Source organism: Canis lupus, chromosome 2 (assembly GCF_003254725.2).
Source record: "Canis lupus dingo isolate Sandy chromosome 2, ASM325472v2, whole genome shotgun sequence".
NCBI lineage: Eukaryota > Metazoa > Chordata > Mammalia > Carnivora > Canidae > Canis > Canis lupus.
Window position 1 is genome coordinate 41,995,853 of NC_064244.1, and position 24,011 is coordinate 42,019,863.

General features: G+C 38.2%; 1 protein-coding gene across 3 annotated transcripts in view; it reads right to left on the reverse strand.

Annotated features, from left to right (window-relative positions):
* ANKRD55 (ankyrin repeat domain 55) overlaps positions 1–24,011 on the reverse strand; it is a 568,067-nt gene that overhangs the window by 43,302 nt on the left and 500,754 nt on the right. For all 3 annotated transcript variants that reach the window (XM_049102766.1, XM_035713541.2, XM_025447212.3), the window contains 3 exons: positions 19,952–20,074; positions 6,369–6,499; positions 2,725–2,834 (listed from right to left, as the gene is read on the reverse strand). In XM_049102766.1, the coding sequence (XP_048958723.1) occupies positions 2,725–2,834; positions 6,369–6,499; positions 19,952–20,074 (364 nt within the window). The remainder of the gene's footprint in view (positions 1–2,724; positions 2,835–6,368; positions 6,500–19,951; positions 20,075–24,011) is intronic.

Consider the following 24,011-nt stretch of genomic DNA (forward strand, 5'->3'; position numbering starts at 1 on the left):
AACACTGCCATGGCTATAACATTTCTCATAAAACAATGATAAAATATCTAATTTTAAGCAATGTAATTCCATAGGGAATTCTTTAAGGCAAGCTAGTTTCTAAACGTTCTCTAGGTAACAAAGCCAATTGCTTTGCTATATGGGTTGTTGAGGTTTAACCCAATTCATTTCTGGAGAACATTTATCAGAAATGATTATTTTGATTTTGGAATACTTAACATTAACCTTTGGGTTTTCCTAGTTACCACAGTTAGTATTATCATAACTCAAGCAGAATATTATCTTCCAGAATCAGCTAAGTGTCCATTTAGGACAATAAAACTATATCATCAGCACATAGAAGGATGTTTATTTTTCTGGCTTCAGCTCTTCCGAAGGTGGTGGCTGGGTCACTAGGTATAATTTCAAGAGAAGGGGAAACTGCAACTCTGTGTTATCTCTGTTATAGTGATGTAATGTAGATCCTAGAGAGTCTAGGGCCACTGCTGGGAGTAATAAGCAATATTAATATGTCCACAAAAGAGGAAGTACAATTGGATTGGTTTTCAATTTATTACTGCAGTGATTCGAGATGATGAGCCTAATCAACTGACCAAATTGACCTTGAGTGTGATTTTGACTGACAAAGCTTAGTTTACCCGTCGGTTGCAATGGCATGACAGAGTCAGCTTTCCACCAAAATTCATTACCCCATTTCTTGTATTGGAGCCATTGCCAGGAGATGGATTCTATATTCCCAAGTGTTCCTTATACCCAGGTGTGGCATAGGACCAGTGTGGTAAGAGACTAGTCCTTATTAAAAGAATATGATCTAAAGTGAATGATATCAAAGGCTGAGATTTTAAAGAAACAAGGAGGGCTTCTCCACACTACTATTTCCACGTTTCCAGGCTGAACAAAGAGGATTCTGTGATCCTAGAGGATGGTGGAGCCATAAGATGGAAGAAACTTAGATCCCTGAGTTACCATGTGGAGGGGAGCCACCCCAAACCAGGAACACCTACATTGGACAAAGAATTTCTTGTGTTAAAATATGGAAGCTTTGGGTTTAATTTGTTACAAATGCTATAATCACCACAAGAAAGGCATTTATCTTCTAGAATCAGGCAAATTTTGAAATGACCGCTCAGTGAGGCAAGTAAGACCAAATAGAGCCAATCAAGGCAGAACAGTCTTAAAGTTACATTTTAAATATATTTTTAAAAGATTATTCTTGGGAAAACAGTGTGATTTTGTGACTATTTTTGTGGATTGTCCAGAAAATTCATTCTTTCTTTTTCCCAGTTCATCAAAAGAGAGTCATCCCTTTATGATGTCTATTGATTGTTAGCTCTGAGCTTGCTATTTCTTCTCCAAACTTCCTTGTTTTGTTGGCTTTGAGTAAATCCTAGTTTTTTATTATTCCTGGATATAATCCAATGATAATAAGAGGCAATGCTTAGTTGGGAATAGTTCTGGAATTTCCCAGAGCCTTTTAGTGTAAAACAGAGTGAAATGAAGAAATCAAGTTACCTCTCAACCTTGGTCTCATGAACCCCCGCAGAGCCTTAGGTTTAGTTTTGGACACAGGGTCTAGAGGATGAGGCTCCCAGAATGCACCCCTGTGGTACTGGCCTGCACCAAGCTCTGGGGAATCCTAAATTCCTATCAGAGGCATGTTCTGTGCTACAGAGATTAAGGAAGTGCCCAGAATGTTGCTGATGCCACAGTGGGAAATGCTGTTATTAGGTGCTCCAAGGGGCTTTTGAAAGATTGTAGACTGAGGCCTTTTAGATACAGAATTGGGGAAGCTACACTTAGTCTGGACAAAACTTTTTCCTATATTGCTCAATTGTCTTACAAAAATGTGACCCTCTTGATCATCTAACTTACTTGAATATATTTCTTCATACAGCTCCCTGCAACTCACTGACCTGGTTTTCTTTCTAACTCACTCATTTCCCTGTATCACTCTACTTTGCTGGGTCCCTTGCCTCCTTCCAACCAACAAATATTGGCATGACTTTAGGGCATCTGGGTGCCTCAGTTGGTTAAGCATCCAACTCTTGATTTTGAGGTCATGATCTCAGGGTCCTGGCATAAGCCCTACATCAGGCTCCATACTCAGTGGAGAGTCTCCTTGGGGGTTCTCTCCTTCTCTCTCTGCCTCTTCCTCTGCTCACTCTCTCTAAAATAAATAAATGAATATTAAAAATGAATGTTGGCATGACTCTGACTTCAGAGTCCAGTCAGTGTTCTTCCACTCCCCTCCTCACTATTTGAAATTATCCTATTCATTTTGAGATTATCCTATTTATTTGTTTACTAGTGTGCCACTCAGCTCCTTCACTAGAATGTAAGCTCTGTGAGGTCAGAGATGCTATAATGCTTACTGGGAACCCCTAGGGCATACAATAGCAGTTGGTCCATGATAAGCACTCAACATTAATTGAATCAATAAATGCCTGATTAAATGAATGAATATAAGAATTCAGATGATGAAAAATAGGATTTCTTAAATCAGAGATTAGAAGAAAAGGGTTTTATTCAATAGGAGGGGAATGAGAGTAGAGCTTAAGAATCTTCCAGGGTATTTTGATTTACCGAGATGTGGTCCTGTCCACTACAATGTCAATAAAACTGGATGGGTTTTGTTTTTATTCACTGCAGAGGGTTGATTAAGTGACATTTTAATCCAAGTTAAGTCCCTCCCAATGTGAACATTGTGTGAACCTGGCTACTTACCTCACATCAGGCTCAGCAGTGGCAGCGTGCAGTGGCAGACGGCCATTTTTATCTGGGATATTGTGCTTGGCACCATTTCTAAGCAGACTCACACAGCCTTCCAGCCAACCCTGAAATACAAGAGCAACTGTGTCATTATATAACACAGCTTGGTATAACATAGACCAACAAGCTTTCTCTAATTTTCTTTCTCTTTTTTCTTTGGTATGGCTAAAAACATATTTTATTTTATTTGAGGTGGCTCAGGATCACAACAATTCCAATTTAGGCACTTCAACAGAGGACTAACGGTCTTGAGGTGTGGATTCCTGAGTTTCCTAGATTCCCTTATCTGTCTCCCATTCCCCATTTCTTACTTGCTGTTTTTCACTTTTATACTGAGTTGCTGGGGCTAAATGTGGCACATGGTACCTCTAGCCTTCTCATTCTATGGGTTTAGCTCCAAATGATGCTTGTCAATGGTCTGACACAGGTGCCATGATCCAATTCCAAAAATTGGGCTCCTATGTCATTCTTGAGTTCTAGCCTTTACTCTGTGCCTCAGTTTATCTATATCTGATAAACAAGCTTTGGTCCACTTTTCCAAGTTCCCTTTCTATTAACCACAAGCATAATATTTTGCTTATTCTAGTATGTCTTTTCCCAATGTCTAGAATCCTAACCTGAGCCCTAGTTCAATGGCTGGGACCCTGCCATCTTGTTGACCAATTTTTCTGATGCTGAATATGGGGGTATCACCAGGATCCTTTAAGGGTTCCCTATTGCTGTGTTTCACTCACTATGAATTTCTCAAGAAACTTTATGCGAACTCTCTTCTGTCCACTAATTCTCCAGATTGAGAATAGTATTACTGCACCTCATGCTTGTCTCATTTCAAAGAGCAGGTAAAATGGCAGGCTAGTTCTCACTCTCTTTCTGTTCTTTACTACCTTAATGGACTCAACCCTACTGATAACCAACTTGGCCAAGAAGTATGCCTCCTACATTCATCTAGAGCCATTGGAGTTACTTATTCAATTGTAAGTAGACATATTAAGTAGATGAGGCTATTATTATGAAGAATAATATATTATCTCTCTCTCCTGCCATTCTCCATTCCTATATAGTTAAGCATCAAGACTACGCAGTCAGATGAAAAAAATTACTGATTTTCCCTCACAATACCGGAAACAATGAAAGTGTTACTAAATTAACGGAGAAGAGAGATAGTAAGAAAAGAAACTTATGGTTCTGGAAAGTCTGGAAAACAAATCTTTCAGTAAAAGCACATTCTCATAGGTTCTAATATTGAATATTGTTTTAAATTGGCTAATAATATCTAGGTCTTAAATAGAAGCAAATGTTTTTCAGCCTTGAGTTACAGTTCAATAATGTATTAAATCTGGTTTTAGTTTCTAAGGTCCGAGTCATCAAGATCTCTGATTAAAAGGAAAAAATATGACCCGGAGACCCACAAGAAAGGCATGCTGGACAAATTTGAGAGTTGCCTAAGTTTTACAGTTTTTGAAAAACAGATCTTCTCATGGGGGAGGGTTTGAAACATTTTAATCATTTTGCAACATTTCCTGGAACTATGTGTATGTGGTTTTCTTTTTTTCTTCAGAAATCAGAAAATCACTGAATACAATTGAAACCAATGGTCACTGTTCAGAACCAACAAGTACATTTTTTACTCACTGTGTGCTGGGTAGTTCCACATGTGTTTCTCTTTCTCTTGTGATAAATGTGGGATATTATTTTTACTACATTTTACAAATGAGGAAGGAGGTACAAGGAAGTGAAGTGATTTGCCTAAGCTTACACATCCACGGTAAGTATATTTGTATACTAAGTTTGGAGCTGTGACAGACAATTTCTAAGTGCCCTTTTTGCCAAGTTTCTCTTTAATACTTGAATTCAAACGCTGCTAGAAGGGAGTGGTGGGCTCCATGGTGCAATCCTCAGGACCAACCCTCACCCTTCCCAGGGAGCCACAGAAGAAACAGGGTGGGGTCCTTCCTTGGGTTACCACAAAGAAGAGGGGGCATCATTAAGAGAGTGATACTACATCCTGTCGTGCAGGCATACTTCCCTCAGGTAGCTCCTTAGAAAGAGTTGTCTGCAAAGGTAGCACCTCTCTCTTTAGGCTCACTACAGATCTAGGCGATCTACAGGATACCTCTTCTCAGTCCTGAAACTTCAGAATTTTGAATGAAGTGCACCTTGGTTTCAGTCTATTCTCTACACAAGTAGCAGTCAACTCTAGAAACCATCACTATTCTCTTTCTCCATGCTTGATCCAAAATTTGTCTTTCCTCAGCTCAGATACCAGGAAAACAACAAACAAATAAAATCCATAGCAGGAGCAGTTATTAGGGCATGCTGGGCTATTGGGAAAGGGGCTGAGAGGGCATTCCTGTGTCTCTCTGAGATATGAGATTCCATCTAATACTCATAGGCCAGTGGCTTTCAAACTTGATTGGGTATAAAAATACCCAGGGAGGTTTGTTTAACTTGCAGACACCTCCTTCCCACCCTCTACCCATGTCTGCTCACGGTGTCTGACTCAGGAAGTCTACGGTGTACTCCTGGAAAGTGTATTTGAAACAAGTATTGCAATACTTTGAAAAATTCTTCCCAGTTTCATGTCTAAGTCCTGGAGAAAGGGGACATGCAAATAGAAAAAGAAAAAGTAGTTTCTAAAGAAAGTCTCTGTAAGAATTAGGCAATGGCTCAATGTAATCTATGCTACATCATGGCAGGAAGGTGTGGCGTATGGGGAAAGGACATGTGCCTACTTCAGCAGGGCAGCTGCAGGACACAGTGGGGCTTGTCCAGGGCAAACCCACCACTGTCAATGGGAAGCAATAGCAAATCCAAGAATCTGCTTTGGTAGCAACAATAGTTATGGCAAGGGTTTCCAGGAGCCTCACTGGAGGTGAAGGAGAATGATGATCCATGTGTGGTGCTAAGAACTTGCTTGCCCTAGACTTAATGTAGCCATGGAGTTCCCTAGAATGATTGCACGGAGGATCTGAAAAGAGAGGGGCTTGAAGATTTCCAGCAAGGATTACCAAGCTTGCTCTAATGTTGGGAAATGCTGAACTGAAATCTCTTGATGAAGACACACTCTATACAATTTTCATAGTGAGTACTGATTGTAGATGGAGTCCTATGCTTGGTATTGCCCCTTAATAGTCTGATATTTCTCCCCTACTGCCACCCCTCACTTTTCCCAGCTCTCAATATCCCCATATTCTCCAGCTACCACTCAACTCATCTTACTCTGCAATGTTACTTCAGCTTCAAGGGCCACCACTCACTCTGCGTATTAGCAGACTGCATTCTTAGAAGTAGTACCAAGTAGGTCCAGAAATGCCCCAAGGCAAATTCTGATGCAATCAAGATGGAAAATAATAATATATCCGTAATGGCAATGTCACCTCTATCTTGAAGGATTGTTAGGAAGATCCAAAATGACTGAGATCCACAAAACCAAATCTTTGTAGTGCTGTAATTGTCAGAAATGATTGGAGCAAAGCTTCAACTTCTACTTCCGCTGGCTAGGTGCATAAATCCAAGAATACTTTTCTGCAAAGGGGGACCCCATAACAACACATTCTGCCCTCCCCACTCCTTGACCACCACAGAAACATTGTGGGTACCAGATAGGTTGCCAGGCATAGACTCGTGCGGCCATAAGCATCCTGCATGTTAATATTGGCACCCATCTTCAACAGCAGCTTCACTGTGTCCACTTGACGTCCAGAAACTGCATGCATCAAGGGTGTACATCCTGGAATGAGATATTTCATCAGCTTTTAATATTTGATTTGTGAAATTTATGGGCAAACTTTATTTACCTGTTCACTTATTATGTTCTTTATAGATAAATGAGCTGTCCTCAACACAAACCCAGCTGTTGAGCTACACGGGACTCGGGAGAAATGAAAATCATTGTTGCTACATTTATAAAAACTATGTATTTTTTTCTGGCTCTATTAAATCTTCCATAATTTTGCAGTAATCGGTTGATTAAAACATTTTGTACCAATGATTTAAAAAATTCCTCTTTACTACCTTGAGAATTAGCACAATTTGGGACATAACAGGCAGTTTTATCCTGGCTTGGCCTGAACAATGTAGAATCTGAAAGTATCTAGAAAGCAACTCCAGCCAGGCAGACAGGTCCAACAGACTTTTATTAGAGGTGGTGGATGATAAAGGGCAGTGATGGCAGTCTAGCTTTGGCTTGTACACATTATTGAGAAAAGGGTCTACCTTTGTTGAAATACTTCTGTTTTGGTTATTAATATAGGCCAAAGCATTTGGTTCCTCATGTGTTTTCTTTATGAATAAAAACAGAGCTGAAATTACACATTCTGATTAACTCGTAGGCCTGCCTGATGAGACAGAATCCAGGGGCTTCCCACTCTTTCAGGTGAAGAAACCAAATCTCACACACAGTCCCTTGCTAAGCTGAGACTTGTTTACGTGTCTTATCATTGGTGGTTCCACCTTCTTCCAGTGAACTGCAAGCTAGGACCCTAGGAGATCCCTGAAAATGGACAAATGGCAGGACTGCTGTTTTCCCCGAAAGACTAATCCAGTTTATCTGCAAATCGCCCCCTTCTAATGCTCTTTGAGTAAAAGCAGCAGTGAAACTTTTGTCTTAAAAAGTTGTGACAGTTCCTTCTTTATTTCTTCCTCTCCTTTTTCCCCCTTTCCTCCCTCTCTCCCACCCTCCCTCCTTCTCTCTCTCTCTTTCTTTTTTTTTTTTTTTTTTTGTTTGCCAGTGTTGAATTGCTCTAGCACCATTTGTTGAAGAGGCTTTCTTCCACTCTGAATTACATCTGCACTGTTGTCAGTAATCAGTTGAGTATATTTGTATGAGTTTATTTCTGATTTTTTCTTCTTTTCCATTAATCTATGTGTGTATCCCTCAGCCATTACCACATAGTCTTGATTCCTTAGCTATATAATAAGTCTTGAAATTTGGCAGACTGATTTCTCCTGCTTTATTCTTTTTTTAAAAAAAATTTTTTTATTTTAATTCCAGCTAGTTAAGATACAGTGTGATATTAGACGCAGGTGTATAGTATAGTGATTCAACACTTCACTTGGTGCCCATCACAATCAGTGCATCCTTAATCATCATCACCTTTTTAACCCATCCCCCCACCCAGCTCTCCTCTGGTAACCATCAGTGTATTCTCTGTATTTAAGAGTCTGTTTCTTGATTTGTCTCTCTTTTCCCCCCCTTTGCTCATTTCTTTTGTTTCTTAAATTCCACATATGAGTGAAATCATATGGTATTAGTCTTTCTCTAACTGACTTATTTCACTTAGCATTATATTCTCTAGCTCTGTCCATATTGTTGCAAATGGCAAGATTTCATTCTTTTTTACAGCTGAATAATATTCATATATATACATATTATATATACAGAGATGAATGGGTAGAGAAGATGTGACATATATATATATATATATATATATATATATATATATATATACATACATAGTATTAGGCTGAGTGAAGTAAGTCAATTGGAGAAGGACAATCATTATATGGTTTCACTCATACGGGGAATATAAGAAATAGTGAAAGGGATTATAAGGGAAAGGAGAGAAAATGAGTGGGAAAAATTAGAGAGGGTGGCAAAACATGAGAGATTCCTAACTCTGGGAAATGAACAAAGGGTAGTGGAAGGGGAGGCGGGTAGGGGGATGGGGTAACTGGGTGATGGGCACTGAAGAGGGCACTTGATGGGATGAGCACTGGGTGTTATATGTTGGCAAATCAAAATTCAATAATAAAAAATATATATATATATACACATATATATGTGTATACACACACACACACACACAAACACACCACATCTTCTCTATCCATTCATCTATTGATGGAAACTTGGGCTGCTTCCATATCTTGGCTACTGTAATAATGTTGCTATAAACATAGGGGCATGTATTCCTTTGAATTAGTGTTTTTGCATTTTTGCAGATCATAGGGTAGTTCTAATTTTAACTTTTTTGAGGGACAAATGAACCGAAAAAGGCCTAGAATGAACCAACCTCCATACTTTGCTTCATAGTGGCTGCATCACTTTGCATTTCTACCAACAGTACATGAGAGTCCTTTTTCTCCACATCCTCACCAATATCTGTTGTATCTTCTGTTGTTGATTTTAGCCATTCTGAAAGGTGTGAGGTGATATTGCATTGTAGTTTTGGTTTGTATTTCCCTGATGATAAGCGAAGATGAACAGCTTTTCATCTGTCAGTTGGCCATGTCTAAGTCTTCTTTGGAGAAATGTCTGTTCATGTCTTCTTCTCGTTTTTAAATTGGATTATTTCTTTTTTAGGTGCTGAGTTTTATAAGTTCTTTATATATTTTGTATACTAACCCTTTATCAGATATGTCATTTGCAAATATCTTTCCCATTCATAGGCTTCCTTTCAGTTTTGTTGATTCACTGTGCAAAAGTTTTTATTTTGATATGGTCCTAATAGTTTATTTTTGCTTTTGTTTCCCTTGTCAAAGGAGACCTACCTAGGAAAAAGTTGCTACAGCCAATGTCAAAAAGGTTATTGCCTATCTTCAACAATTTACATTTTGGTTTTTAATCCATTTTGAATATATTTTTGTGTATGGTATAAGAAAGTGATCCAGCTTCTTTCTTTTGCGTGTTACTATCTAGTGTTTCCAACACCATTTGGTTTTTTATTTTTAAAAGAATTTATTTATTTATTCATGAGAGACACACAGAGAGAGGCAGAAACATAGGAAGAGAGAGGAGAAGCAGGCTCCATGCAGGGAACCTGATGTGGGACTCTATCCCGGGACCCCGGGGTCATGCCCTGAGCCAAAGGCAGACGCTCAACTGCTGAGCCATCCAGGCGTTCCTCCAATACCATTTGTTGAAGAGACTATCCCATTCCCATTGGATATTCTTTCCTGCTTTGTCAAAGATTAACTGACCACATAGTTGTGGGTCCATTTCTGGATTTTCTATTCTGTTCTGTTGAGATATATATCTATTTTTGTGCCAGTACCAGACTATTTTGATGACTATAGCTTTGTAATATAACTTGAAGTCAAGAATTATGATGCCTCCAGCTTTGTTTTTTCGTTTTCCAGATTGCTTTGGCTATTCAGGGTCTTTTGTGGTTCCATATAAATTTTAGAATTATTTGTTCTAGTTCTGTGAAAAATGCTGTTGCTATTTTGATAAGGATTGCATTAAATGTGTAGACTGTATTGGGTAGTGTGAACATTTAAACAATATTTTTTCTTCCCATCCATGAGCATGGAATGGCTTTCCATTTCTATGTGTCATCTTCAATTTCCTTCATCAGTGTTTAACGGTTTTCAGACCACAGGTCTTTTACTTCTTTGGTTAGGTTTATTCCTAGGTATCTCACTGTTTTTGGTACAATTGTAAATGGGACTGCTACCTTAATTTCTCTTTCTGGGTGTTTCATTATTGGTGTAGAGAAATGCACCAGATTTCTGTCCATTGATTTTGTACTCTGCAACTTTACTGAATTCATGTAACAGTTTTGACAGTTTTTTTGGTGGAGTCTTTGGTAGAGCTTTCTATATATACTATGATGTCATCTGCAAATAGGGAACATTTTTACTTCTTCCTTACTGATTTGGATAACCTACATTCCTTTTTCTCATATGATTGCTGTAGTTGAGACTTTTAGTACTGTGTGCAAGAGAAGTGGTGAGAATGGACATACTTGTCTTATTTCTGACCTTAGAGGAAAAACTCAGCTTTTCCCCATTGAAGATGATGTTTAGGATTTCCCATAGATGGCCTTTATTATGTTGAGGTATGTTCCCTCTAAACCTACTTTTTTGAGGATTTTTATCATGAATGGTACTTTGTCAAATGCTTTTTCTGCATCTAATGAAATGATCATATGGTTCTTATACTTTCTCTTATTGACGTGATGTATCACATTGATTGATTTGTGAATATTGAACCACCCTTGCAACCCAGGAATAAATCCACTTAATTGTGGATGATTTTTTAAAATATTGTTGAATTTGGTTTACTAGTATTTTTTTTTTAAGATTTTACTTATCCATGAGAGACACAGAGAGAGAGGCAGAGACACAGGCAGAGGGAGGAACAGGGTCCCCACAGGGAGCCCATCTGGGACTCAATCCCAGGACTCCAGGATCAAGCACTGAGCTGAAGGCAGAAACACTCAACCACTGAGCTACCCAGGTACCCTTGGTTTACTGTATTTTATTGAGGATTTTTGCATCTATGTTTATCAGGGATTTTGGCCTGTAGTTCTCTTTTTTAGTGGTGTCTTTATCAGGTTTTGGTATCAGGATAATGCTGGCTTCATAGAATGAATTTGGAAGTTTTCCTTCCTTTTCTAGTTTTTGGAATAGTTTGAGGAGAATAGGTATTTTTTTAGTTTATTTTGTTATAAATTTATTTTTTATTGGTGTTCAATTTGCCAACATATAGAATAATATCCAGTGTTCATCTCATCACGTGCCCCCCTCAGTGCCCGTCACCCAGTCACCCCCACCCCTCGCCCACCTCCCCTTCCACCACCCCTAGTTTGTTTCCTAGAGTTAGGAGTCTCTCATGTTCTGTCTCCCTTTCTGATATTTCCCACTCATTTTTAGGAGAATAGGTATTAACTCTTTTTTAAATGTTTGGTAGAATTCACTTGTGAAGCCATCTGGTCCTGGATTTTTGTTTCTTGGGAATTTTTTGAATACTGATTCAATTTCTTTTCTGGTTTATTGGTCTGTTCAAATTTTCTATTTCTTCTTGTTTCAGTTTTTGTAGTTTATATGTTTCTAGGAATCTATCCACTTCTTCCAAGTTGTCCAATTTGTTGACATATAGTTTTTCATAATATTCTTTTATAATTGTTTGTATTTCTGTGGTGTTGGCTGTTATTTCTCCTCTCTCATTTGTGATTTTATTTATTTGAGTCCTTTTTCTTTTTTTCTTGATAAGTCTGGCTAGAGGTTTATCAATTTTATTGATTTTTTCCCCCAAAGAACCAGCTCCTAGTTTCATTGATCTATTCTGTTAGTTTTTTTTTTTTAGTTTCTATATCATTTATTTTTGCTCTAATATTTATTATTTTCTTCTTTCTGCTGACTTTAGGTTTTGTTTTTTGTTCTTTTTCTAGCTCCTTCAGGCGTAAGGTTAGGTTGTTTATTTGAGATTTTTCTTGCTTCTTGAGGTAGGCCTACATTGCTCTAAGCTTCCCTCTTTGAGCCACTTTTGTTGCATCACAAAAGTTTCGGCCCATTGTGTTTTCATTTTTATTTGTTTCCATGTCCTTTTTAATTTTTCACTTATTTCCTGGTTGGCACATTTATTGTTTAATACTGTGTTACTTAACTTCCAATTATTTGTGGTCTTTCCAGATGTCTTCTTCTAGTTTCATGGCATTGTGGTCAGAAAAGATGCATAGTACAGAGAATGTTCCATGTGCACTTGAAGAAGAATGGGTATTCTGCTGTTTTAGGATGGAATGTTCTAAATATATCTGTTAAATCCTTCTGGTCCAGTATGTCATTCAAAGCCATTGTTGATTTTCTGTTTAAATAATCTAATCACTGATGTAAGTGGGGTGTTAAAGTTCCTTCCTATTATTATATTATTGATCATTTCCTTTCAGTTTGTTATTAATAGGTGCTTCTATGGTGGGTGCATAAATATTTATAATTGTTGAATCTTCTTGCTGGACTGTACCCTTTATTATTATATAGTTTCCTTCTTTGTTGTTAACAGTCTTTGTTTCAAAGTCTCATTTGTCTGATATATATATATATATATATATATATATATATATATATATAGCTATTTTGGCCTTTTTTGAAAAAGATTTTATTTATCTGAGAGAAAGGGAGAGCAAAGAAGGAGAGTGAGAGGGAGAAGCAGACTGCCTACTGAGCAGAGTCTGATGCAGGGCTCTATCCCAGGACCCTGAGATCATGACCTGAGCCAAAGGCAGATGCTTAACCAACTGAGGTACCCAGATGCTCCTCTGGCTTTCTTTTGATGTCAGTTTGCATGATAGATGTTTCTCCATCCCCTCACTTTCAAACTTCAGATTTCTTTAGGTATGAAATGAGTCTCTCAGAGGAAGCATATAGATGGGTCTTATTTTTTTTTAAAAGATTTATTTATTTATTTATTTATTTATTTATTTATTTATTTATGTGTGTGTGTGTGAGAGAGAGAGAGAGAGAGAGAGAGAGGCAGAGACACAGGAGGAGGGAGAAACAGGCTCCATGCCGGGAGCCTAACACGGGACTCGATCCTGGGACTCCAGGATCACACCCTGGGCCGAAGGCAGGTGCCAAACCACTGAGCCACCCAGGGATCCCCGGGTCTTATTTTTTTATCCATTCTGTCACCTTATGCCTTTTGATTGGAGTGTTTAGTCCATTTACATTCAAAGTTATTATTGATAGATATGCATTTATTGCCATTTCATTACTTGTTTTGTGGTTGTTTCTGAAGATTTTCTCTGATCCTTTCTTGTCTTTCATGTTTTGCTGATTTTCTTTATACTATATTTGGATTTCTTTCTCTTTATTCTTTGCATGTTTATTAGTGGTTTTTGACATATGGTTTGACATCTAGGTTTGTATATAACCTCTTCTGCATATAGCAGTATATATTAAGTTGATGGTCATTTCAGTTTGAACCTATTCCTTTCTCTTCTTCTCTCCACATTTTATTATGTTTTACATCTTTTTTTTATGAGTTTGTTGACTGATTTTTTTTAATAGAAATATTCATTTTTACTGCTTTTGTGTTTCCTGTCATTATAGTGTCACTTTTGGTCTCTCCTTTTCATACAGAGTCCCCTTTAATATTTCTTTTTTTTCCCTTTAATATTTCTTACAGGGGAAAAATCTTTATCTCTCCTTCTATTCTGAATGATAACTTTGCTGGATAGAGCATTCTTGGCTGCAGCTTTTTCGCATTCAATACTGAATATATCATGCCACTCCCTTCTGGAAGTTGCTGTTGAAAAATTTCCTGATAGCCTTATAGGCTTTCACTTGTAAGTTACTGGCTTCTTTTGTCTTACTGCTTTTAAGATTTTTTCTTTATCACTATATCTTGCAAGTTTATTTACAATATGTTTAGGTGTGGGTCTGCTTTTCTTGATTTTGTTGGGAGTTCTCTGTCTGTCCTGGATCTGGATATCTGTTCCTCAGAGAAGTTTTCAGCTATTATTTCTTCAAATAAAATTTCTGCCCCCTTTTCTCTCTCTTCTGGGACTCCTGTAGTACAAATGTTACTTATGTTTAATGGAGTCACTGAGTTCCTATGCCTATTTATGTTTTGTTCAATTCTTTTTTCTCTCTTTTGTTCAGCTTGATTACTTTTAATTACTGTCTTCTAGGTCACTAATTACTTCCTCTGTTTTTTCCATTCTGCTATTCATTCCATTAAGAGCATTTTTCATTTCATTTAATGAGTCCTTTATGTCTGTGATTTATTCCTTATCTTTGTATTAAGGGTCTCACTCATGTCTTACACTCTTTTCTCAAGTTCAGTGAGTCTCCTTATGATCATTGCTTTAAACTATCAGTCATGTTACTTAAATTTGTTTCACTTAGATCTCTGGCCATAGCTTTTTCCTATTCTTTCAGTTAGGATAAATTTCTGTCTTTGTTTTGTCTGCCTGTGTCTGTCTCTCTGTGTTAAGAAAGTCAGCTATGTTTTTTGTTTTTAAAAGTAGTTAACTTTGGGCAGCCCAGGTGGCTCAGTGGTTTAGCGCTGCCTTCAGCCCAGGGCCTGATCCTGGAGACCAGGGATCAAATCCCACGTTGGGTTCCCTGCTTCTCCCTCTGCCTGTATCTCTGCCTCTCTCTCTCTCTCTCTCTCTCTCTCTCTGTGTCTCATAAGTAAATAATAAAATTAAAAAATCTTAAAAAAAAAAAGAAACTAGTAACTTTATGAAAAGGAGATCCTGGAGTGCCCTGCAGTGTAGTGTCCCCTGTTACCACTATCCTGTGTGTGCTCTTCATACCTTGAGTATTGTGTCTGAGTTAATTTTCCTTTCAGTACCGTTGTCTGCAATGACTCTCTGTGGTATTAGTGGGACCCAGGCAGGGTAGCCCTGAGGGGGCATGCCCATTGGGGAACTTGGGAGTGGGGTGACAGTGTTAGCAAAATTCGTGTTGGGCCATTAGTCATATCTGGATGTCCTGAAGTGCTGTGGTGGCTGGAAGCTGTGCCCTGGCACCAGGAGGCAAGTGGCTGGCTGGGTGTAGTGCTGTGGCTGGGTGGGGCACAGGGTGGCAGTTGTGTACCTGGCCACTGGGCAGAGCATGTGCACAACTTTAACAAAATTTGCCTTGAGCTCTGGGCCAAGGCTACAAGTGTCTATGTAGCCCCACCTCCCACAGGTGGCTCTGTGTTTATACTGAGGGGCGGGGCGGGGGGGTGGGGAATGGTGCTGCCAGTTTTCTCATTTTCAGAAATCACTATGAACTGATCTTTCACTTGCGCCTGCTGTTATGTAAAGTGCCGTTTTTGTTGTTGTTGTTGTTCCTTCTCCATATAATCTGCTGATTCTTTAAGGGTGGCAACCCAGCTATCACTCACCCTCCTGGCTCACCCAGAGCTGAGTCAGCTGACTTTTAAAGCTTTAGGCTCCAAGACCCACTGGTTTTAAAAACTCGCAGAATCCAGTCCCTCTGGTTTTTAAGGAAAAAATGTTATGGGGATCAGACTTCCATGAGTGGCTCCCCGTGTAAGGGCCTGTTTCTCTGTCCTCTCCATGTGCAGCTCCCTCCCTCCTGCAGGTAGGCTCCATCTGCCTTTCTGACCTTCCTAACCTTTCAGACGCAGTTTCTCTATATTTAGTTGTGGAGTTTGTTATGCCAGCCTTTGGATCACTCTCCAGTTTATTGACTTGGATGTGGATGATATCTAGTTGTAAACATGCGATGCATGAACTAAGGTTCCTTTACTCTTCCATCTTCCTAAATTCTCCTTTCCACTTTATTCTTTTTCAAAATTGATTTAACTCTACTAATTCTTTGGCCTTTCTATATACATTTTAGATAATTTTGTGTATATCTACACAAAAATCTTGCTGGGGTTTGATAGAAATTGAATTAAACCTGTATATGAATTTGAAAAGCACTGAATATTTACTACCTTGAGCCTTCTAATCCATGAGCATGATATGTCTCTCCATTTATTTAGATCTCTTTTGATTTCTGTCATCAGCATTTTATAGTTTTTGGTATAAAATCTGGTACATATTTTGTTATATTCACACTTAAGTATTCTTTGGTTGAGCAATTTTAAATGGTATTGTAGTTTTTTTTGTTTTGTTTTGGGGGGGGGCAGAGGGAGAGAAAGAGAAAAACTTAAGTAGGCTCCACACTGAGTGTGAACCCAGATGCAGAGCTTGATCCTGTGACCCTAAGATAATGCCCTAAGCTGAAATCAAGAATTGGACGCTTAACCAACTGAGCCACCCAGGCATCCCAAACTGTATTATAGTTTTAATTGTGATATCCATGTATTCACTTCTAGTATACAGGAATATAATTTGTTTTTCTGGATTGATCTTACACACTGTGACCTTGCTGAACTCATTGAGTTGTAGACGTTTTTTTGGTAGCTTCTCAGGATTTTCTACGTGGAAAATCAAGCTGTGCAAAAGGGGAAAGTTTTGTTTTTTTTCATTTTCAATAGATATGCTTTTTATTTCATTTTCTTGCCTTTTTTTTTGCACTGGCTAGAACTTCCATTATTATGCTGAATATAATTAAGAGTGGACATCTTTGCTTTGTTCCTGATTTTAGAGGCAAAGTATTCAGTCTTTTTTACCACTAAATAAAATGTTAATTCTAGGGGTTTTATCTTCTTTTGTAGATCAAATGGGGGAAGTGCCCCTTTATTCCCATTTTTCTGAGTTTTTGATCATCAATGTGTGTAAAATTTTTTCAAATGCTTTTCTGCATTCATTGATATGATCATATGATTTTTCTTCTTTAGCTAGTTAATATGATGGGTTACATCGATTGATTTTGAAATACCAAATCACACATTCATATAACAAATCCCACTTGGTCATGGTATATAATTCTAGTTCTAAATTACTGACTTAAATTTGCTAACATTTTGCTAAGGTTTTTTATATCTACATTCATAAGGAGTATTGGTCTTTAGGTTCATTTTTTTATATCATCTTTTTATATCACCTGTTTTCAATGTCAGGGTAATAATTAGCTTCATAAATGTAACTGAGAAGAGTTTCCTTCTCATTTTTTCTGGAAGAGGTTATTTAAAATCAATATTAATTATTATTTAAAAGTTTGAAGTTTCCAGAGAAACCATCTAGGCCTAAACCTTTCTTTTTCTGGGAATTTAAAAATTATGAATATACTTTCCTTAATAGTTATAGGGACATTCAAATAGTCTATTTCCTACAGGATGAATTGTGGTTGTTTACCTTTTTTGAGGAATCGAGCCATTCATCTAAATAGTCAAATTTATGTGCGTAGAGTTTTTTTTTGTTGTTGTAGTTTCTTTTTATTGGTTAGATGTCCACAGGGTCTATAGTGATATCTTTGGTTTCACTCTTGATAGTGGTAGTTTGTGACTTTTTTCATTTTGTGTCAGTACTGCTAGAATTTTGTCAATTTTATTGATTTTTTTCAAAGAATCAGTTCCTTCATTGATATTCTTTATTGTTTTCTGTTTTTAATTCCATTGATTTCTATTCTTTCTTTATTCTTTCTTTCTTTGGGTTTATTTTGTTGTTTTTCTAAATTCTTGGGGTAAGAACTTAGATTATTGACTGATACTTTTCCTTTTTTCTAATGAATATATTCAATGCCATACACTGCTTTAGCTGTGCCCCACAAATTTTAAGATTTCATACATTCATTTCTACTCAAGGGCCACAAGCTAGGATTGAACCCAGAGTCTGGATCTTGCATTATCATACAAGTGGTAACATTCATCTCTCCTCATTTTCCATTTCTAGCCCCAAAACATATGTACAAGTAAGTCTGATTTAAAAACAAACAAACAAATAAAACTACTATGGATAATTAGGGGCAACTACTCACTTTATAAAACATTTTATATACATTTATGAAACATTTTGCTGTCATTTTAAGGGACTCCCAGCTCTTATTGGTACAAGTACACTGGTTAAAAATCGTTAATGACTTTCCACAAGTACTAGGACAGAAAAAACAATGAGAGAACTTTTGTTACAGTCCCACGGGTTCTTGATATTCTTTTTTTTTTTTTAAAGCCCATTTTCTTTCAATTGTTCATTCAGACTGGCTGATTCCTGTCATTCTATTTTCAAGTTTCTTGATCCTTTCCTCTGCTTCCTCATTCTGCTGCTGAGCTTATCTATTGAATTTTTTTAAAATTTTTATTTATTTATGATAGTCACAGAGAGAGAGAGAGAGGCAGAGACACAGGCAGAGGGAGAAGCAGGCTCCATGCACCGGGAGCCCGACGTGGGATTCGATTCCGGGTCTCCAGAATCGCGCCCTGGGCCAAAGGCAGGCGCCAAACCTCTGCGCCACCCAGGGATCCCATCTATTGAATTTTTAATTATAATTATTGTATTTCTTAGTTTCAAAATATTCCAATTTGTTCTTCTTTATGTCTGTTATTTCTTTGTTGAGGATTCCTTTTTTTTCATTTGGTTCAAGCACATTTGTAATTGCTCGTCGAAGCATTTCTTTTTTCATAGCCTCTTCAAAATCTTTCAGATAATTCTAACATCTGTTATTTCAGTATTGGTAGGTATTGTCTTTTTTCATTCATTCCTGTTTCTTTTTTTTTTAAATAATAAATTTATTTTTTATTGGTGTTCAATTTGCCAACATACAGAATAACACCCAGTGCTCCTTGATATGACAAATGATTTGCTATTGAAACCTGGACATTTGGGGGTATTGTGTGGAGTTGCCTAATCTTACTTAAACCTTCTATTTTATCTGACATTCTCTGACACTGCTCCAAAGGGGAAGTAGGGGTGCATGTGTCACCTTATTATTGCTAGGTGGGATCAGAAGTTCAGGTGCCCTATTTGGCTACCATTGACATCTAAGGGAGAAGACTCTTCATTACTGGGTGGTGGTAAAAATACTAATTTGTAGAAAGGCTTCCTCTGACACCACCCCGACAGGTATGGGGATGGAGGCTCAGTAGTTGGAGTGGAGGTCCAAGATCTCTACTTGGTCTTTGTTGGAATGGTAGGGCTAGGACCATAAGTTTTTATTTGCTTGTTTGTATTTGTGTGATGTTTGGTTGGAGCGGACTCATTATTGTCTAAAAGTTTTCGGTCTTGCTATGTGGTCCCATTCCTGGTTCTTTGGCTAGAGAGCAGGCTTTTGTTGGGGGCTGTGTGTGTGTGTGTGTGTGTGACTATTGGCCTTTCTGAGCTGTTAGATTCTTCAACTCCAAGTACGAGATATAAGAAGCAATAAAAAAAACCGAGGAAACTTACCAACATGTCATTCCTTAGGTCCCATGGTCCTAGCCAGTCTGTCATTTTCTTTCCACTTTCCAGTGTGTTCTTATGTTTATATTATATACAACATCCAAGATTTTTAGTTATATTTAGCAGTAGGAACAGTACATCTACTCCACCTTCTGAGAAGCAAATCTTTGCTTTCTGGCTTTAATAGTAACACTTTCCCAACATCCAATGCTACCAAAAATAGCCCTCTTTCCATACTTCTTTTTTTAACTACTTGGCCTATCTACTTTAGTCATTCATACAAAGAAGTTGAAAGAAAACCAAACCAACTGGCTTCATTATACAAGTGATATAGAAGAATTAGAAGATTTATGTCCAAGACCATCGTTTAAAAAACTACTAAGAGGGGATCCCTGGGTGGCTCAGTGGTTTAGCGCCTGCCTTTGGCCCAGGGTGTGATCCTGGAGTCCTGGGATCGAGTCCCGCATCGGGCTTCCTGCACGGAGCCTGCTTCTCCCTCTGCCTGTGTCTCTGCTCCCCTCTCTCTCTCTCTGTCTCTCATGAATAAATAAATCTTAAAAAAAAAAAAACTACTAAGGGACCTTCAGCCTCAGGCAGGATACTCCTTGGCCCTCTAGTATCAAAATGATTTGTCATATGCAATTTTATAAATATTGCTCACCTCTGAAGGCCATCTCTAAAAGAATAGAGCAGAACCTTCAGGAACCTGCAGGATTCAAAATGCATAAATAGCTCACCTTCACTGTCACAGCATTCCAGGATGGAAGGGTCTTCCCGAATTACTGAAGTCAGAGCATTGACATCTCCATTAGAAGCTGCTTGATAAACCATAGTCAGGTCAACTTCCTCAGATGAGTCACCTTCATGAATCAAACAGAGATACTCTTAGTGTGTGTACCAAATTCGCTGAAAGAATAACACCCATAACATCACCCATACAAGTGACTCATGACTTCTCTGATGAATCTGGGCAGGAGGCTGAGTCATCCTCCTCACAAGCACCCTAAATGCTTCTTAAGAAAGGTGGACCCCTGTGGGCCATGTTGTAACATCACCATTTATTACGAAGAAATTGGAAGGACTAGATGTCCTCTGAGATTTTATGAATCTGTGTAGGCTTTCAGGCTACTCAAAATTGGTGAGACCAGAGTGGAAAATGGGACCCTTATGTTGGTTTTAGGTTTCCCTCTTTGGTCTGAAATATATTAAACTTTTCCTCTCAGTGACTCAGTTTACTTAACTCTGATAGAGATATTGCGTTATTTTCTGTTCTCCTGATGTATTCTCCACCCTATTCCCTCCTGCTGTGTACTAGTAGGAACTTTGGCTGCATTATTTGTTTAGTAAACAGACTGAAAGAGGTGATAGGCCTTTTCTGTTCTTAACTGGTCAGTGTCATGTTGAGGTCTATGGCCTGCAGATTTAATGGGCTCTCAGTGGCTGGAGAACACTCAGAGAGACCAGGATAGATCCCATTTGTGTCACCTGAGGAACAACTGAAGAAATAGATGTGTTAACTCCAGAGATTATTCTATGGGACCATGATAGCAGCAGCCTTCAGATATTTGAAGACCCTTTTTTTTTTTTAATTAAAAACTTGTAATGAAATGTATACAACATAAACTTTACCATTTCAACCCTTTTTAAGTATATAGTTCAGGGGCATTTTATACAATCACCTTGTTGTGCAATCATCACCATCAATCATTTCCAGAACTCTTTATCTTCCAGAGCTCAAACTCTGTACCTACTAGATAGTAACTGTCCATTATTCCCTCCTACAGTCCCTAGAAATCACTATACCACTTTCAGCCTCTATGAATTTGACTACTCTAAGGAATGTTATGTAAGTGGAATTAACAGTGTGCTTTGGTCTTATTTTACTTAGCATAATGTCCTAAGGTTCATTCATGTTGTGGCATTTGTCACAATTTCATTCCTTTTTAAGGTTGAATAATATCCTATTGTATGTTTATACCACATGTGGTTTATCTATTCATCCAGTGATAGATACTTGGGCTGTTTCTACCTTTTGTCAATTTTGAATAATGTTATCATGAACATGGTACTCAAAAACTGCTTTGAGCTTGGAGGAATGCCTCGATGGCTCAGTGATTGAGCATCTGCCTTTGGCCCAGGGTGTGATCCCGGGATCCTGGATTGAGTCCCACATCAGCCTCCTTGTAGGGAGCCTGCTTCTCCCTCAGCCTGTGTCTCTGTCTCTCTCTCTCTTTCTGTCTCTCATGAATAAATAAATTAAAAAAAAACTGCTTTGATACCCTGCTTTTAATTCTTTTTGCTATAAACTTAAAAGTGGAATTCCTGGATCATACAATAATAATAAATAATTCTATTTTTAATTGTTTAAGAGCCACCAAAATGTTTCCCATAGCAGTTGCACCATTTTATATTCCTGCCAACAGCACATGAGGGTTCCAATATTTCCATGTCCTTACAGATACTTGTTATTTCCTGTTATTGTTTCATGTGTTTGTTCTAATAATAGGTGGTAGTTTAATAGATGTGAAGTGGTATCTCATGGTTTTGATTCCCATGGCTCAATGATTAGGCATGTTGAGTATCTTTTCATGTACTTACTGGCTAGTTATATATCATCTTAAGAGAAATATCTCCTTAAGTCCTTTAACCATTTTTAAACAGGTGGTTTGATTTTTGGTGTTAAGTTATAGAAATTCTTTATATACTCTGGATATTAGCCCTCTATTAGATAGACATATGATTTACCTATATTTTCTCCCATTCTGTGGGCTGCCTTTTCATTCTGCTGGTACACAAAAGATTTTAACTCTGATGTAGCTCAATTTGCCAATTTTTCCTTTTGTTGTCTGTCCTTTTGTCATCAAGTCCAAGAAATCATTGTCAAATTTAATGTCACAAAGCTTCTCTCCTAGGTTTCTTCTAGGAGTTTTATAGTTTTAGGTCTTTGGCTTAGATCTTTGATCCATCTTGAGTTAATTTTTATATATGGTGTTAAGGTAAGGGTCTGATTTTTATTCTTTTGCACATGGCTATCTAATTGTTCCATCAGTATTCTTCCCCGTTGAATGGTCATAGCACTCTTGTTGAAAATCAGTTGATTTACATTTATGGAATGTAATGTATTATAGAAGGAATTCACACAGCACAGGGCAGAGCATAGCGGGACCAGAAGATGAGTGAGGCAGAACAAAATCTACTTCAGAGTTCCTACTAGTCCTTAGCTATTATACTAAACAATGGGGCCATTAAGATATAAGAAACAGAGGACTTTGTGGATCTTTCTTAGACTGTTTCTTGCAGTGGAACCGATTGCCTGTGAAGAGCTGAAGTTTAACGATTCATCCATTTACTCAACATCTACTGTATGCTAGTGAAATTGTGAGGGCAAAAGTTGCAGAGTCTCTGTCTTTAAGAAAGACATACCCTAGTGGGAAGACAAAATGTGTATTGACAATTGAAATATACCAGGGAGGGGTCCTTGGGTGGCGCAGCGGTTTGGCGCCTGCCTTTGGCCCAAGGCGCGATCCTGGCGACCCGGGATCGAATCCCACATCGGGCTCCCGGTGCATGGAGCCTGCTTCTCCCTCTGCCTATGTCTCTGACTCTCTCTCTCTCTCTGTGACTATCATAAATAAATAAAAAAATTAAAAAAAAAAAAAGAAATATACCAGGGATATGGCAGGGCAGAGGAAGAATCACTTAAATGAATAGTTCCCTGGGTATTCTCTTAATTCTGATCTCTCTGTCCTCCCCCAGGATTATCCTAGGTGTCTCAGAGACAGTAGAGAAATTCCATTTCAGGGGTTGCTTGGAATGACCTCTCCATAAGGTAGCGAGGCCTTCTACTTTTAGGGAGGATACCAAGCCTACACTGTACCTTGATGGCACCATGTGACAATATTGCCACCCGCTGGTGATGAAGAGTCCCTGTGGGCCTTGACTTGGTCCCCAGACCAGGATGGTACCAGTTCTGCTGGTTAGGATTAAAAGCCAGTCTGGAAGTCTCTGGCAGTGCAGAAACAAGTTTAAGGTCATTGATACAGTTGGCTGGCATTGAAACAAAAGTCGTTTCATATGATCCATCATGTGACACATTGCATACATACTTGGAGGCAATGTAGAAAAATGCTAAGAGCATAGACGCAACATCCAGCGTTTGAATCCTGGCACTGCCACTTACCTGGTAGCTGTGTGATCCTGGGTGAGTTATTTAACTTCTCTATTCCTTTTCATCACTTGTCAAATAGGATAAGAACAGTAACTACCTAGGGCTGTTTTGAGAGCTAAATGAGTTAATCCATGAAAAGTGCTTAGAGTAATGCCTGTACAGAGTAAGTATTCAAACCAAGCCAATTATTATGAATATTACTTCTTTGACATAGATAGGGCTCTCTGTCTTTGTCCTTAATGAGACCCCCTTTGCATTGCTGAGCAGGCTACGGAGATCTTGTGAGCTGAAACATTTTGCTATTTCTCCTGTTTTCTCCTCCAGTCCCTCAGGGTATATTGGCTGAGGCTTTAAGAGTATTTTATAAAGTGCTAGTCATATGTGAGGAGGAAAAAGAGTTTCTTTCTAACATTTTAAAGAGAAAAATAGCTCCAAGCTTTCTGCATATACCAGCTGAGAGAACAAGTACTCAAAGGAACTTTCATGCCCTGGGAGTGGAAAAGGGGATTTCATTCTCTGGGGAAGAAGTCTTGCAACAATATTATCTCTGGGTAAATATCTGGCCACAATCAGACCTTTCTTAATAACTGGATTTGTGATGTAGCACATGTTGTATTTCTTTGAATCTC